Source organism: Watersipora subatra, chromosome 11 (assembly GCF_963576615.1).
Source record: "Watersipora subatra chromosome 11, tzWatSuba1.1, whole genome shotgun sequence".
Taxonomy (NCBI): domain Eukaryota; kingdom Metazoa; phylum Bryozoa; class Gymnolaemata; order Cheilostomatida; family Watersiporidae; genus Watersipora; species Watersipora subatra.
The window spans coordinates 10,681,154-10,698,832 of NC_088718.1; the positions used below are offsets into that span (position 1 = coordinate 10,681,154).

A 17,679-nucleotide genomic window follows, 5' to 3' on the forward strand; every position below is an offset into this window, starting at 1 on the left:
ACTATAGACTTCATAATCACATCTTTTTTTAATGTGAGTATTTTAACTGCGACCAAGTTTTGTCAATTTTAATCTTGAAACATCCTGGCAGTCAGATCATCTCAAATATCAAAAACAATCACGAATGATAGTATACCAATGCTTTATGATAAAACCTTTTATAATTTTTTGCAAGTTCATTGCTGATGCCTTTGTACAAATTAACAACCATACAAGTTCTTTTTGCCAGAATATTTATTGCTTAGAGATCAGCAATGCAGTAAGACTGACTTGCGTCATGTTCCTGTTACAATAAAATTTACTTGTCAATTGTAAGACTTCGGATGGTGAGAAAAAGTGAAAGCTTTTGTTTCTTTTCCAGAGAGCAGCATCATTAACAACAAAAAACAACATAATGATGCATAATAGAAAACTTTTTAGAAGTCTAATTGCTTTGAAAAGTTTTAACAAACAATCATTTTCTGCTAAAATACTCAAAAAGTTATTATTTGTGTAAAATGCTAATAGTGGTGGTTTATTTACTCCATGGATTTGAGGAAGCTGGAGATGGGCCAGGTGATCCAGGAGGTCCTTTTGGTCCAGGCTCTCCAACCATTCCTACAAAGAAAATACATGTAGCTCAGTATAAATTGTATTAGGCTTGCCAGCGATTTTCACTATACCTATCGGTATGTAGGTATAGTGTATGTACAGGTAAGTATTAGAAGAAATAAGTCTAGAACATGTCGATATTATGCCTGGTTGTAAGTGTTACATTTAAAAAAAACTTTACTTTATGTTTTGCTGTTGCAGCCCAAACTCCTTTCCCAATAAGACACCAATAGGTCCAATAAGCTCGCTCATGATTGTAGTATTTTGAGCTATAACTTTTGAGTTAAAAGCTTGAGCTGTGAACTGTAAACTATGGGCTGTGAACTATGAACTGTGAACTATGAACTACAAGCTATTAACTGTAAACTATGAGCTATGAATTATGAGTAGCATGTGTAGACATGAGATTAAATAATTGTTCCTGTTAAAAATGAACACTTGATAGTAAATATTGTCTATTGCAGGTAGTTGGTCTGTATCGAAACACAGTAGCGCATTCTTTATTCTTAGAACTTATGATAAGATAAAAAGATAAAATACATCAGGCTCAGGTAGGCAGCACTGCTGACTCTGTATACTGTTCAGGTATTGTAAGGTGTGACAATGCGTCAGGGCATGAACTGACTATTTCTTGTCAATTAATATTACCTTTATAGCCATGCACAGTTGTAGAATGAACAGATATAAAGAGTGTTGTAAAATGTCTGTCTTTCAGGCAAAAGGTCAAAGGTCTTAACCTAGATAGTCGTGAAGTGTCTTTTAGTCTTTGCGAGCAGCTGGGTATATATTGGGATGTCAAAAACTCTTAAAACCATTTGCAAATAAAAAGCCAAGCTACTTGCCAGGCCTATAAAAAAAGCGCTGAATAAGGTACTGGGCTGGAAGAAAGTATGCTGGAAACCATCAATTGTAAATAAAGACTTTTTATAACAAATAAAGGTGCAGGCGCAAATTTTAAATGTTGCAATTGCAGTACTGCTGCCAAGTTTAACATAATGGGAATTAATGTCATTTTTACATACAATATAATACATGTATATTATATATATCTTCTTATTTTATATATAGCTCAAGGTTTGTCGTATGTGTGTAGGATTGATTGTCCAGCTATAGATCTTAAAATCTTGGAATAAATATTCCGTACCGAAGAAGATTTGATCTCGGACCTTGCCGCTCACTAGTCTGACGCCTTACCCACTAGACTACAGAAATCAAATTGCTAGCTTGCCAATATAAGTCATTATATGAGAGCAAATACCTAACTGCTTTGCGTATGACCCGGGTCATAGCAAAACGTCACGAGAAGCTGTTCGCTCACATTATTAAACTGACTAATAGCGAGCAACTCTCACTACTTCTCATTGTTTATAGGATAAAAACATTTTTCTCATGATATGTAGTTTGAAAGGTAGAATGGCAAATGTTGTTATATGTTAAATACAAATCAATTTTCTGTTCAAAGACTCTTCTATTACCCGGGCAGCGCCTGGTGGTACAGCTAGCACTATATATATTATACTATAGTACATGTAGATATATTATATATATAGTATCATTACCTTTAGGACCTGTATGGCTGCCTCCATGTTCACCCTTAGCTCCGGGATAGCTAAGGCCAGGACTTCCTGCGGGTCCTGGGTTACCAGCTGGACCAGGATATGACATTCCTGGCTCTCCCTTGACTCCGCGATAACCGGGAGCGCCAGGCATGCCAGGTTCTCCTACGGATATACCGATAAAATGTTAAATATGAAAATTTATGTTTTTGTTATTCAGTGTTTGATAGCAAGTATTTGTTTATCTTCTTTTGTGATCATTAACTCACCTGCCCAGCCGTATCCAGGCTCTCCTGGTTCTCCCTTCAGTCCATTGTAGCCATCAGCTCCATTCTCTCCCGGTTCTCCTTTGGGACCAACAGGGTGCTAAAATGTGTTTTAACATAAACTTCGGGCGTATATTTCATCACAACACTTCAACTAGCTTATACCTCATACAATTATACTATGTATACTGCGTAAATACAATAATATGTATTATATATACAGTTGTTATCATTAAAAACGCTAGTTTCGTAAAGAATAATAAAGAAAATGCACTCAATACAGTGCAGAGTGAATTATAGTATAATGTAGAGAGTACTTGTTAGTCAATCAATAGCAACTAACTAACAGCCAAGTACTCTTTATATAGATAAATATATATACGTATATATATATATATATTTTTTATATATATATGCATATATAATATATATGTTTAATATATATGTATATATATACAACATATATACGTATATATATTGTGTATATATACTTTTATATACAATAGATATACATATATATGTATATATATAATATATGTATATATAGTATATATGTTTAATATATATGTTTAATATATATGTACATATACAATATATATGTATATATATTTATTGTATACATATACATACATATATGTATATATAATATATATGTATATATAATATATATGTATATATAATATATATATATGTATATATAATATATATGTTTAATATATATATATATATATATATGTATAGGCCCTATATACAATATATACGATTTATACACATTTATATACAAATTTTATTTATTTTTTTGCATATATTTTTTGGACCAGTGTTATCACTAGTTATAAAAAGTTATAAAAATAAGAAATAATATATAGAAAGTTAGTATAACTGAGTGACTTACCTTGCCTCTGCGGCCTGTGTTGCCCTTGGGCCCTTTCTGGCCAGGTGGACCATCAATTCCTGGCGGTCCGGAATGGCCTCTCATTCCCTTTGGACCAGCGCCATATCCAGGAATGCCTGGGTGGCCGGGCTCTCCTTTTGGCCCGGAAGAACCTGCGTAGCCTGGTGCACCCATCTCTCCTGAAGTGCAAAAACACATTGATTATCTTCATTTGTCAAACAAAATATTTTAATTGTATAATTTTCTATGTTCATATCTATGTCTACATCTGTTTGTATCTTTTTCTGTGTCTATTTCTATGCTTATCTCTATGCCTGTCCCAATGTCTGCGTTTAATTGTGTTTATGGAAGCTTTATACTTCTTAGAGACTTCCTTCTTTGTTCAAAAAAGAGCAAATAATTCAAATGTTTTGAAAACCTTAAAAAAACAGTTTTCTCTACATGCAGTGCGAGTTGCTTTTGGCCCAAAATCTGTTTTTTGAGTTTTGAGAAAATTTATCTTCCGTACAAACAGTTTTCAACTGATGCAAGAAATCATTCACAGTAGCGGTTAACTTGTTACTTGAAACTGCTTTAATTAGAGTTAGTAAGCTCCTAGGACTTTTCCTGATAACTCTATGATATAGCCAACTATTAAACAGGTGGAGACAACTTTGAGTTGAGAAAACAGAAGTGACCCACTGACCTTTTATTCCGTAGCCGTCTATTCCATCAGGTCCTGGTAAACCAGGCTCACCCTTCATACCCTTGAGTCCTCGGTAGCTAAAACCTCTCTTGCCCTTTCTTCCCTTTGCACCATCAGTTCCAGGTGGACCGGCTGGTCCAGGAACACCTGGCTCTCCTATTTCTCCCTTCCTTCCTGTAAGAAAAGATGCACGAATTACATTCTAAACAAATTCGCATACACACGTATTAACTTCTTTTATTTTTTTATTGTATTTGTAATTTATCTTTTCAGTATTATTCTTTGTAGTCGAGTATTGTATTTTTTCATTATTGTTATTATTGCTATTATTGGTGTATTCTATTTCATGGCAACTAGAAGTACAGTTTCTATAATAATTGTTTCACATTTTCATACTACTATTTTGCATTATTAAAATAATTATTTCGCATTAGATTTAGCTGTAGTTCTAGAGTTAACTTAAAATTTCGTACAATTTGCCAACACAAAACAAAGTCATGCAAATTACAAGCCATGCTGTAATTTGAGAAATGTCTTTAAACGGTATGATGTTGAGTCATCACTGTGGAAATTACTATAATTGTTGTATTGGTAGTTTGCACAGCATGATGTTAAGATGGTGTTAATGTCTCTGAAACTCGGGTCAGAACAACTAGCTTGGGCAATCTGAAAAACTAGTGATAGCAATAATTATTATTATTATTGTTGGCATTATTATTATTATTAATATTGTTATTATTCCTATTACTTACTGGTTTAATATAGTTATTATTGTTATTAATACTATTCTTGTCATTATTATTATCATTTATTATTATTATTATTCATATTTTTTTGTTATTATTACTATATTTTTTGATATTTCTTGCTTTATTAGAGTACTAGCGGAATGTCCAGTGTTGCACGGGTATTAAAAAATTGCTTATAACTAGTGGCAGGTAATGCAGTTGCTTGCCACTTGCCATTAGCCTGGCACATTGCCAATGGCTAATTTAATGAAGCTAGTATCCGTATTGCTAAACTTACTAATAAGAGCCGTGAGAGTAAGCTTTAGTGACCTAGCGCCATAACGTAATGCAGAGCCGCTATGCTATTTTAATCTAGATAACCACCCATATCGTCCAATGAATCCAATGGTTAGTGCGTAGCTCAATTGGTTAGGTTACTGCATGGTGATAGGGAAGTTTTAAGATCAAATCTTCTGGAATACGGATTCTTCAATCCAAGATTTTAATAGCTATAGCTAGACAAACAGACCTTGAGATTTATATACATGTATATAGATTTAGGTAATAATATTATTGTTTTCATTACTAACTTTATTATTATGGCTGCTATCATTAAATTTCTCATTTTGATACATGCGTGATATACCATGCATACTTGTGCCTGCAGTTGTTTTGCCTTCACAAAGGTATAAGAAGCAAAGACCTTAGATTACAAAGGAAGGGGCTACGCTATGGAGCTTACCTGGTAGTCCTGGTCTGCCGTATGCAGGTTCTCCCTTTTCACCCTTGTGTCCAGGAGGTCCATCTTCGCCTGGTGGTCCCTGATAATAAGTTCCTAGAGATCCAAAAGCTCCAACTTCTCCTTTTTCTCCTTTGGGTCCGGTATGTGAGTCTCCTCGATCCCCCTTTGCACCAGGAATACCATCTACACCGATGTGACCGTCAGGTCCTACAAACGATAGTTCCTCAAGTTTTAGTTTACCATAGCAGGTGTGATTTTAGAATGCTAATTATGATTATAGTAATACCAGTTGCCTACCTGGATTTCCGTAGATAGAATCTCCATTCTTTCCCTTTGCTCCAGGGAGGCCTGCAGGTCCGGGGTGACCAGGTTCACCCTTGTCTCCTCGATAGCTCTATAATCGATTACCATAACTTTTTACTAAAGAACTATAATTATAAACATCCTAAATTTTTTCTGAAGATTATTTTACCTAAGAAAGAATTGGATGGCAGAATTTCTAGCTAATTATGTGACAGTATCTTCATATTTCGAACATGTGTAGAAAAACTTGATTTCATTGTATCGTTCCAAAATACAAGCTTTAAACCAGTGCAAATTGTTTAGCAGTTATTCAAAAAATCCTATGCATATATATTGTCATTTCTTGCGCAGTCATACTCACAAAGCCTCTGTTTCCTTTGGCACCCTGAGGTCCTTTAGGTCCACGAGCTCCAGGCTCTCCCGGCTCTCCTTTAGCACCTGTATAGCCTCGTGGACCAGGGCTGTAGTTGGGCTCTCCCTTCTCCCCGTCCAGTCCATTATAGCCGGGGGCACCTGAGTCACCAATCACAATAGTATAATAATGGAATACAGGAGACAGGCATATTGAAGAACTAGTTAAATTGAGATGATGTTTAGGGTAAATAAATTTATTTCAGATTGCACTTTTTCTTTCCAAATTAATACAATTTTTTTCAAATTAATTTTTGTTGTTACTGTTTTAATTTGATTTGATGTCACCTCAACAAACAATTTATACCTATGCTGTTATATTTTTAACTGCTGGTCTTTCTTGCATATTACACCCTTAAAAGGCTTTAGCACCTGGTTTGAGGTATTTTACAGTTTGGAAATTAAAGTATACTGTCGTAGTTTGGTTTTTTATGTTGTTACTAAAAAGTTAACTTGCATAATACAAAAATATTGGTTGCCAAATCAAGCGTTGTATGAAAGTTCAGACAGAATTCAATGAAAGCAAGCACTAACCAGGTGCACCAGGCATGCCTATCTCGCCCTTCAAACCAGGATTGTGGCTGCCTGGATTTCCCGTATCTCCAATTTCTCCTTTAGGCCCGGCAGGTCCAGAAAATGAAGCTCCAGCCATTCCGACTGGACCAGCTTCTCCAGGAGCTCCATCGTATCCTGGTGCTCCAACATCTCCGAGTGGTCCTTTTGGTCCAGGAGGTCCTATAAGTTGTTATAAAGAAATAATGAAAGGAGGTGAGAAGTCAACTTCAAGTTTCATATTTCAAGGTTCAATTTTCAGAAACCCAACAAGAGGTGACAAAAATTGTAACCAACTTAAAATTTGCCAATGTTCAAGATTTGTCTCTTCTGTCATGCGAGAAAATCCGATGTCATTTAAAAAAAATCTCTTCCAAAAGAGCTTTGGGAGAGCTTGAACCGATAGAAGATTAATGGTTTAGTTATAGCAAAAAGTGTACAGATTAATTTTTAGAGATATCTGTAATAGTGAGCAATGCTGGTCTTTATACCTAATAAGCGTTAAAAAGTAATCAATCTTTATTATAATCATGCCGAGTTGGAGGTTGAGAAAAAATATTACATTGCACTGGATTCAAACCCACAACTTTGGTATGGTAGACCAATACCTTAACAGCTGCACCAACCAACCAACTTGGGGGATGAAAAGGAATAATTGTACACATAGTTATTACACTGGATGATTTCTCATGGCACATGATACTAGTAACCAATAATGTGTATAATAATACAAAGTAATAATACAATAATAATATAATAAATACAAGAACAAAAAGTCTCCTTACGCTGTTGTGTTAAAATTTGTAAAAAGTTATCAAATCAGACACTAACTGAAAGCTGCTATAACTGCTTCTTTTACCTGGAGCTGGGGCTTGGTGAACTCCTGGATGACCGGGAGGTCCGGGTGGGCCGGGAGGTCCAGATGGGCAATATGCTGGGCAACTGCTGTGTCTTTGATTGTAGGTTCGTTTAACCCTTTCAGTTTCCTAAGGAACCGTACGCTTGTTAGAGCAATGGCGACTACAGGAGATGATAAACCTATATCTATTCTCGTAAAAGTAAACGTTGTTGAGATCAAACCGTAATATATAAAAATAGTTTTATAATTTTGTCTTAAAAGTAAACTTGCCCAAAATTTTGGAGATTTTATGAGAAAGCATCGGTATTTTTTTAACATTTGTTTTTGATGATTGAAGTGATCTGACTGCTCTGATGTTTCAAGATAAAAATCAACAAAACTTGATCGCAGTTAAAACACTCAGATCAGATGAAAGTGTGATTATGGCGTCTATAGTTCTTAAAAACTGACAGAATAAAGACATGTAACACTGCAACTTGAACACAATAGCTGATATCAACTATAGCATTGATAGCAACTAGAGACGTCATTTTGCATGTATTTTTTCTGAGGTATTATTCTGAGGTACTTGTGGTCAACAGAACATCGTTATACCTAAAACGCCAGATTATTCTGCAAGCCATCAAAAAGAATTTCAACACAATAATATTATTTTTAAGCATCGAGTAATCTTTTTACTCTATCGCATCTATCTTTTTTGTCAACAGATTTTATGACGCAAGAGTTTTTATTCCTTGTTTGTTTGACATGTGATATGATTTTACCATATCTTTTTGCAGCAGTAACTCTGTTTTACTGAATGATTTTATTGTCTAATTTTTAATTAATATGACTTTTAATTGAGAAATTTATCAGATTCGTAAAATAAAAAAATGTAAAAAAACTTTACAATATAACTAGGAGCAAAGAATATTAAAGCAAATAAACTGAAAAATTGTACAAATTTTGTTAATTTTCAGTTGATTCCAATAAATTTGAAACGTCTGTAGATATAACTTTTGAATTACTAAGACCTATTTAAAAGCAACTTTTCCAATAACATTTTATAAAACTAATAAAAACTGTGATTTATCATTTTCTTTACTGGATCGAGCACCAGCAGAAAGTTTGTATTAATACAAACTAGCTGTGTGTCATGCAAACAGTCTATAAGAATTTATGGCTTTTGGCAGAAAAAAACTTTAAACTCAAGAATATTTAGTCAACTTGCTACTGTGTGGTTACACACTCAACCTTTCAAACAACTTCATATTTGTTGAGGAATTTTTTATGGGAATTTTTAGTGTTTTTTGACATTTAGAATTTATATTTAGATTATATCATTTAGTAAGGAAAAAGAGATGAAATACTAAATTTTTGTTACCGCTGTTGTTGCAATATCTACATCAGTAAATTGTACTTACCACTGCTGTTGTTATAGTATTTACACCAGTAAATTGTACCTACCACTGCTGTTTCTATAGTATTTATATCATTAAATTTTACTTACCGCTGCTGCTGTGGGATCTACATCAGGAAGCTTGTAAAGATCAATCAACTGTAAAATAAAAATATGGTCTGGCAGCTTTGTCAGCAGGTCTGCACACCTACTCTAAATTAGGTCATGATTACCATTGACCTATTTAAGTTTAAACGGGTCATGGAAGTTCACTTCATGCATCATAGATTTGGTTAAAAAGGGATTTATTATTCTACTATTCAGAAACCAAATTAGCGTATTTTAATTATTCACCCACTAATGGCATGATTGGTTTGACGTATACCAGTCGAGCTTAATGCTAATACCGTAAGTTATTACTTGCGGTTATTAATATATGAAGGCTTGAGCACATTAACGGTTGGCATAGCAACAAGAAGACAAAATGTTTTGAACAATATGTCACGTAGATACTGTAGCTATTGGCAAGAGCGTTTGACATGCGCCAACAGGTTCTCGTGTAGCAACCAATACTGGCTTTGCTCAACCGTGTCAGACGTTGAATTAAGCTATAGCTTAATCCAACGGAAGTTTATTTGTAGAAGTTGCTTCAAGATACTGCCAAGGCAAGATAACTACAGTTTTAACTTTTTGCACCGACGATAAAACAAAAGTCAGGATATATATGTGTCATAGGATTTTGCAATGTTTTTAGTTTTTGTATTTAATATAAATAGCGTGCGTGTCATAAAATTAGCCTTAGAGACTTTAAAACTTTTTGCTACAGTTGTTGGGTTTTAGCCTGAAAATAATTCTTCAGATATCTCTTTATGCATGTCTTTAGTGGTTGTTTTTCTATAATATAAACAAAAGTATAAATTAGATGATAACAATTTTTTTTAATTTATGTATATTTTAAAGAAAGCTGCCATATATGTAAAGCGTGTATTCGGTTTCATACATAGCATCAAAAATACACATGTACACATGATTTCAGATATGTTTGTAGCGATGTTGAACAAAAACAAATGAAAAGGACTGTTTCCCATACCTCAGACTCTAAGACATCTAGTTTGTTGAGGAGATATGTGGCAAATATGGCTCCAGAAATCACAAATGTTGTAAAAATTGTGCAGGATATGGCTATGGAGACCTTGGACATCTTTGTATTCACCATCTAAAAATATTAACAGCATCATAACTTGATAAACAACAAGAATACAAATGAGGAAATTACGAACTTAACGAAACCTTTAATTTATTAAATAATTTTTAAAAGTACACAAATTAAACAAAATATACAAAAATTATTAGAATAAGATTGTGCTTATTATCTAGGGTTTCAGATATAAAAACTCTACACGAATGTTAAATAAGATAGAGTAACTGGCAGCATTGGTGCTGCTTAGTTTTTCAGTTTATGGAGACTATCTTTACAACTGTTTAAACTCTTTACAACTGTTAGGCAAAAATGGATGAACTGACTTTTATAAACTTTGACAGACCACGAAACAACATATAGGAAGGCATCTGACCAGTTTATATTATATATGGAAAGATAGTCATAACTATATTTTGTTTTGGAAACCCAAATATAGTCATTTATGAAGCTAAAGATTTTTGTTAATGCATTTTACTATTTTATTTTGGCCTTTAAGAATTTTTAGAATCAAATATTTCTATTGAAAAGCATTTAAAATGTCAGAAAGTATTAGCTGTACAACATGGACACAGAAAAAACATTGGCTAAGAAAAGAATCGACCTTACCTTGCCAGCACTTGTCCCTTCTGTATTGAACTTAGCCATACAATTTTGAATTTATACCCCAAATAATACACGCCCCTAACAACAAGCCACACCTACCATTCTATCAACACGCCATAAATCATGCCTCCGCAAATCTAATCATCAAACACTTGCCAGAAGTGTGCCTTAACATCTGGTTGAGGTGGCGTGTCATCGTTTGAAACTTAAATTGGCTTTACTGATACCATCGCAGGCTGTATTTATGGCATTTTCTGAAATGATTAATGCGCAATTTGCCGGTGCCTATATTTACATCCATTGGTTTGGTGCAGGTTGGTAAATGTTTTGTGAGAACAGGGAAGAAGCTTGAATTCCAAACTGGTGACAGTTACAGTCACTTGTAGGAAGATAACTCTTCGTTAAGATAAGTGTCACAAGAGAAGCACCTGCTAGAGCTGCCAGTTTAGCAGCTTTTAGTAAAGCGCCTACTAAAACTAAAAATGGGTAAACCGATTAATACAGTTGAAAGTAGGTGTTTCCAAGTTATCGAAAAAGAATGGCACTATTTTTCTTTTAACTTTTGCATTTGCTCGAAATGCTGCTAGCATCAAATAGTTTGTTGGTATAGGATGTGGTTGTATATGCTTTCTAAAAAATGTCTTTTAAAGATTCCCCTAAGTCTTTTGACAAACCTTACTCTAATACAAGTAATTTCAAATGCAGCTCACACGAATATCATCAAACACTAACCAGTTAGTTTTTTTTCTCTGCGACAATGCAGTATTTTTCAATTCCAAGTAATTATGTATCAAGAATCTCAGATTCAAATTATACAATTACTCGGCGTTGCACGAGTAATAAAATAGTTACACACTGAATTTGAGTAACTTACCTGGTAAGCTAGTAAAGGTAGGCTCACCTTTACTAAAACAAATGCCGTGTTTGCAGACGACTTGATAATCGTTTCGTTACTCGTAACTGCCAATCGTGCAAGCATCGAGCGCTTTAAGTATTTTAACCGATGTAATGAATATGTTGACTATTGTAAACAGTTGTGCTCAGTTGGACACCTGGTCTAGTGGTTAAGCTAACCGCCTCTAGATCTGGAGGTTTTGAGATCCAATCCAGTGCAATACAAATTTTTCATCGATATATTTTAATCAGTGTAACTGGACACAGGGATGAGAACAAAAAGACCAACCAAAAGATAAAAGAACTGTGAGATTTATATATATAGATGTGATAAGTGCTGCGAACAATCCACATCAAAGTGGTTATCCAAAACTTGGTTGAGTTACATTCAAACTTAGTTGAACAAATCAAATCTCCTCTCAAAATGGAGTTTGAACTTGTTGAACATTCGATGGTGTGCCAAAACTGGAGACAAGAAGCTTTCACGTTTGTATGGTTCAATGTGTCGGAGGAAAGGTTGATTGACATAGTGTGGTTAAGGAGCATTAGGAAACTAAGTTTATGTTATGCTGAATTTTTTGTTTGATTGACACAATTCTAAATTTTTGGCTAATTTCGTCAAAAGCTGTAACAAATATGGCTTTCTCAATAAGTATCAGAACAATTTGTGTTCATAATTTTATTTTCTGTCAAGAACTAGGACTATAATGTCTTATTGATACTGAAACTCTCATGCCATTAACTGTTTGCTATGCTTTCACCACATGGCGACCAACATTTGGCATAAAAAATTGTCACTGGTTGCCACAACATTGCACAGCTGAATCTGCTACATACCATTGTTCCATCAAATATTCGCTAGTAAAAGTACTATCTAGGTACATAGATGGTTCTGCATAATTATGATTGTAAGCTGCAGATGGTGTAATATAATGGACTGCAATTAGCATCTCTCACCTAATTTTGACTACAGCTCACTACTTATAGCTACTACTATCAGAAAAAATTATTTATATCAGATGCTACAATTTTTTCTATCAAATGCTATATATTTAACCTAAAATCTACCAAAGTGCAATATTATTATGATGCATAAAGCCAAAAATATGACAAATGAGAACGCGTAAGAAATATTCTGATTGGATGGCAATGTATTCAGACTAGTTTCTGTAGATCAAAAATAATAATACAGAGGAGACAAATCAGAAATGTCATATTTTCGTCTATCCTGCTAAAATTGAATTGTAGACCTGTGTTGAGTATAGCTCTATTAACCAGCACTCTTTCATATGCATGTCACCGAGACAAACTGAACTTAGGTTCAAAGGCTTGTTTAATAAAATGCTGTTTTTTTTGTACCTAAATATAGTGACCAGTGATTTATTAGCCATTTTGATGCCAATGATAGTCGCTAAGTAGGCAAAAAAATTATTTTTTGCTTATATATATTTTTAGTCTGATTGATTTACATGTAAGTATAAAAAAGAGTTTTTCATGTTGAAATGAAAGAGAATTAGATTAGCTAAAATGTCAAAACTGAATTACCTCGAACTATTTAGATTTAGTTATACCAATAAAATCATTATATATGCTGCCAGCTCTTTTTTAGAAATCTGCAAAAAAACTCCTTTTGAACCAAAATTGAAAGTCATTGAGAATCATTGTGTCGTCGAAAAGTCTCACAGTTTTTATGATTCTATTTCTGACAAAAACTGAACATCGAATAAACGAATCAGATATCTCCTACAAGCAGGATACATCTGTGGTCTGAATTCTACTACCATCATTTAGGTTTAATAGAAGATGTCTGACCTGGTCACATGTGAACTCAAGTCTGGACAAACAAGGATAAAAGCTTTATAAATTACTAAAGATAATATTTGAATTTAACTCTCTAATACCTGTTGGTGCCGTGTCAACTCAAAATGGAAATGGAGTAGAAAATAAAGACAATCCTTCTGAAAGACTTTGGCAGGTGCTTGTCTTGGCCATTTCCACTTGATCAGTCTAAAGTCTGTCACTTACGCTACATTGAGTTTCAATAGATGCAGTTGTGTATGGATTGGGTGTGGAAATTGGCTGATGATAAAATGGTGTTCAAAAGGTCAATGGATCAACATTGCTGGCTACTCATCAGAAGAAAAGGAAGTTTTCTAGTTGTAATGAACATGGGATTTAGTGATAGTGATGACTAAGAGTTTCAATTTTCTAGCTTACTGACGAAGCTGTGAGAGAAGAATGAAACAAATGAACTTGTAAAAGGTTTTAGCAGATTTTATCAAAAAGTATTTTCTTATCAATATTATTAATGATAAAAAATTATTAATATTATATAATTATTATTAATAATTATTGCGCGATTATTTTTTATGTTTGAAGTGATTTGATTACCAGGATGGTTCAAGATTAAAATCGATAAAACTTGATCGCAGTTAAAATGCTCAGATCAAGCGAAAATGCGCTGCTGACATCTATGGTTGCAAAGAGGTTGACAAAATAAAGATGCGTAATGCTGCAACTTGAACACAATAGCTGTTATCAACTATAGCTACGATAGCAACTAGTTGCAGCATCTTGCTTGTATATTTCTTCTGAGTGTTTTAATCGTGATCAAGTTTTGTCGATTTTAATCTTGAAACATGCTGGCAGTCAGATTACCTCAAACATTAAAAACATAAAAAGCAATTGCAAATGATATAAAAGTACCGAAACTTTCTGATAAAATCCACTAAAATTTTGCGCACATTCAACTGAAGCAAAGTTTTTACTATAATAAGAGTTGCATTTGTTTAATAGTCACCTCAGTTGGATGTTAAAAAAAATGATTGCAGGGTACCGGATTCACACTCGGAACCATTTGTTTAATAAACCCACGCATTAACCACCCAACCACTCAGTCTTTCTTGTTCCTGAATTATTGTCCATATATTCATTTAGATTTTTTTAGTAGACCTGCACTCGAATGTTATTTCAGAGAAATCATGTAGCTACTTATTTTCTGGGCTTTATCAGCACATGACGGTCGCTCATGGCACACTAGACTGCCAGGGTACGAGATTTTATTTATTTTAGATGAAACTAAACTTGACTAGAAGTATAAAACTAGATGAAATAGAACTACGTTGGCTGCAGTTAGACTTACTAATTTGTGGTAATCAAATCATTGCATGATGTAAGCTCTCACTAAGTTTTTGAATTTAATCAATGAAGCATTCAATAAAATGAGAACAGAAGTATTCTTTAATGTTTGAAAAAAACTAGTTGATATAGAGAATAACGAGCTGGTGGTCAGCAAATAAAGTGTTAACTTTGTAAGCTTTTGTTGGGAGGGATGGCCGCAAGACCCGAAAACATACGAACATAGGTTTTTAGCCATGGGCAAATTAGTTAGGCTAGGTTTAACCAAAGCTTGTAATTGATTGGACAATATTATTTTAGCTATTACAATATTTATTTCATTCCGTAATTAGCGAATGATTCCATGATTTAAAATGCATTGAATGCAATTGATAGTTTAGGAGATAGTTAAAACAGCATCAATTCTTTCAGTTTTCACACAAACATTAGTTAAAAAGCTTTCCCATTAGTTTCATAATTGACTTGAAAGCAACATATTTCGTAACTCAAAACAGTTAATGTGTTTTACGAGCTAAGGAATCACATTCTCCCCAAATGATTGTACTATATTTTGAAGCTTGGCTTTATTTCGAAAAGGACAACACAAAAAAAAGTAATGTATTTTTAGCATAAATATGTCACTTAAGAATTTTCTTTATATGTGCTGGTTTGATATTTGACAAGGTTGTTTGTCAAGCAGAAAACTAAGTTGCTGCGAATTTCTGCACTTCTGAGAAACCAATTTTTTTTGCATTTCAATGAAACATGCTTTCTGGATTTCAAATAAATATATTTTCTGTGTAAAAAACTGGTTATATAAATCTATATCATCAAAGAAAAACTAAACCGGAGATGGAGCTCAACTTACATGAGTTTATGTTTAATGTACTATCAGCTGATCTTCACATAAATTTTAGGTCAGCGTTTAAAAATATTTGCTGACCAAAAAAATGTAAGGTTTGTTAGATCAACCAAGTTTTAAGACAAGCATCTAACAGCTATAAATATAAAAATATTTAAAAGTTAAAGCCGTTATGAAACACAGTATTAATCTTATAACAACTTGATGTGGTGATATAAAATTGTAAAATATATCTAAAGTAATGGCCACTATTTGTCAACTCATTTGTTTCATCTCTCGAGTTTATATGTAATATGACAGCTAGCTGCTAGGTACGCTGATGAAGCGCCTTAAGGTACATGCCACATAAATAAAAAGGTGTACATTCAGTTCTTGTTATGCTATAAAATGAGGTGGCTCCTTGCATGCCAGCTTAGAAAACAAATTGACTTCCAGATGTCACCAAACTTTGTGACAGGTGTTAACAGGTGTTAGCAGGTGCTAGAAAACTTACTTGGCACCGGTCAGTCACTTTATAATTTATTTATAGAAAAAGAAACACTTTCTGAATCATTTTTATATAACTTGAATGGCACATAGAGTGTGGCTATAAATAAACTTTTTTGATGGTCATGTTTATTTGTGTGTAGCAGCAACCACTCTGTTAAATATTACTGCTGTATTGTGTCGTCCAAATTTGAAAAGAGAGTGCAACATACATTTAGTTACAATACATGTACTTGTTAAAAGTAATTTTCTAAAATTCATGTGTAAGTAATTCCTTGAACATCATGTATGGATGTCTGTTTAGCTTACCGCAACCAGAGACTGTGTGTGCTTTTAAGAGCACTGTTGCACAGACAACAGCTTTGTGGTTGTGGATAGACACGCCTGAGTCCAGCAGCGAGGGAGACGTACCCAGTTACAGAGAGCATTTTAAGTTTGGATGTCATTCCTGTCACCACAAGAAGAATTTTTTGGGAATTGATGCCCAACCTGTTGTTTGCAGGACAAGCGTGCTAGACCCCTGGATCATGGCTGCTTTCACATTTATAGTTTATAACAATGTAAAAAAAATATCGAAAAAATAACAATAGGAATAATTGCAGCAGTGGCTATCACTTTCATTTTCAGGCGTTTTTTGTAAAATCACCTTGTTACAAAAACCGATTGAGCAAACTTACTAAAGTATAAAAGGATTTTTAGAAAGTGAAGCAGACGGCTCAACGAAAAATACAGTAGACTGAGTCTAGCTTGAAAAAATTAGCTCTGAATGGTAAAGCACGGGCTCGTCTTTCTTGACCTTCTCTCATAGCTTTGCTTTATGCTTTGCATCATCAACAAAAATGACAAAAACAAGCAAATGTTCAGCAACAAACTATCGATCAACAGGCAAATAGCGAGATGCACGTGAAGGTGAACTTCACAAAATTTTAGTAAACTTTATCAAAAAATATTGGTATGTTTCTATCATTGGCAATTGTTTTTGATGTTTGAGGTAATCTGACTGCCGGGATGTTTCAAGGTTAAAATCGATAAAACTTGATCGTGATTCAAACGCTCAGGTCAAGTGATAGTGATTATGACATCTATATTTGCAAAGAGACCGACAGAATAGAGACACATAACACCAACTTTACTGCAATAACTGATATCAACTGTAGCAATGATAGCGACTAGTGACATCATTTTGCACATCTTTTTCTTCTGAGCATTTTAATCGACATGAAGTTTTGTCGAGTTTTATCTTGAAACATCCTGACAGTCAGATCACCTCAAACATCAAAGACAATTGCAAATGATAAAAAAATACTAATACTTTTTTATAAATTCTACTAAAACCTTGCGCAAATTCATCATCAAAAAACAAGGAAACCAATCAGACAACAACAGTATAATTTATAAATACATAAAAAATTGAACCAATGAAGAAATGATTCAGTGACAAGAGAACTAAAGTATTCCTTTATGCTTAAAGCAAACTAGTTAATAGACAGAATTCTGGGATAGGCTACACAACACTCTGAGATAGGCTACACAGCACCCTGGGATAGGCT

The 17,679-nt window shown here is 33.9% G+C and overlaps 2 protein-coding genes across 2 annotated transcripts in view; one reads left to right on the top strand and one right to left on the bottom strand.

Annotated features, from left to right (window-relative positions):
* Positions 1-17,679, top strand: part of LOC137408758 (collagen alpha-1(III) chain-like) — a 340,292-nt gene that overhangs the window by 266,699 nt on the left and 55,914 nt on the right. The window lies entirely within an intron of this gene.
* LOC137407814 (collagen alpha-5(IV) chain-like) lies at positions 217-10,812 on the bottom strand. The gene is made up of 13 exons (XM_068094194.1): positions 10,774-10,812; positions 10,057-10,182; positions 9,078-9,125; positions 7,589-7,715; positions 6,712-6,912; positions 6,128-6,279; positions 5,761-5,857; positions 5,464-5,670; positions 3,994-4,167; positions 3,309-3,487; positions 2,417-2,513; positions 2,151-2,312; positions 217-597 (listed from the first exon to the last, which is right to left on the bottom strand). The coding sequence occupies exons 1-13, from the start codon at positions 10,810-10,812 to the stop codon at positions 515-517; spliced, it is 1,692 nt and encodes a 563-aa protein (XP_067950295.1). The 3' UTR covers positions 217-514.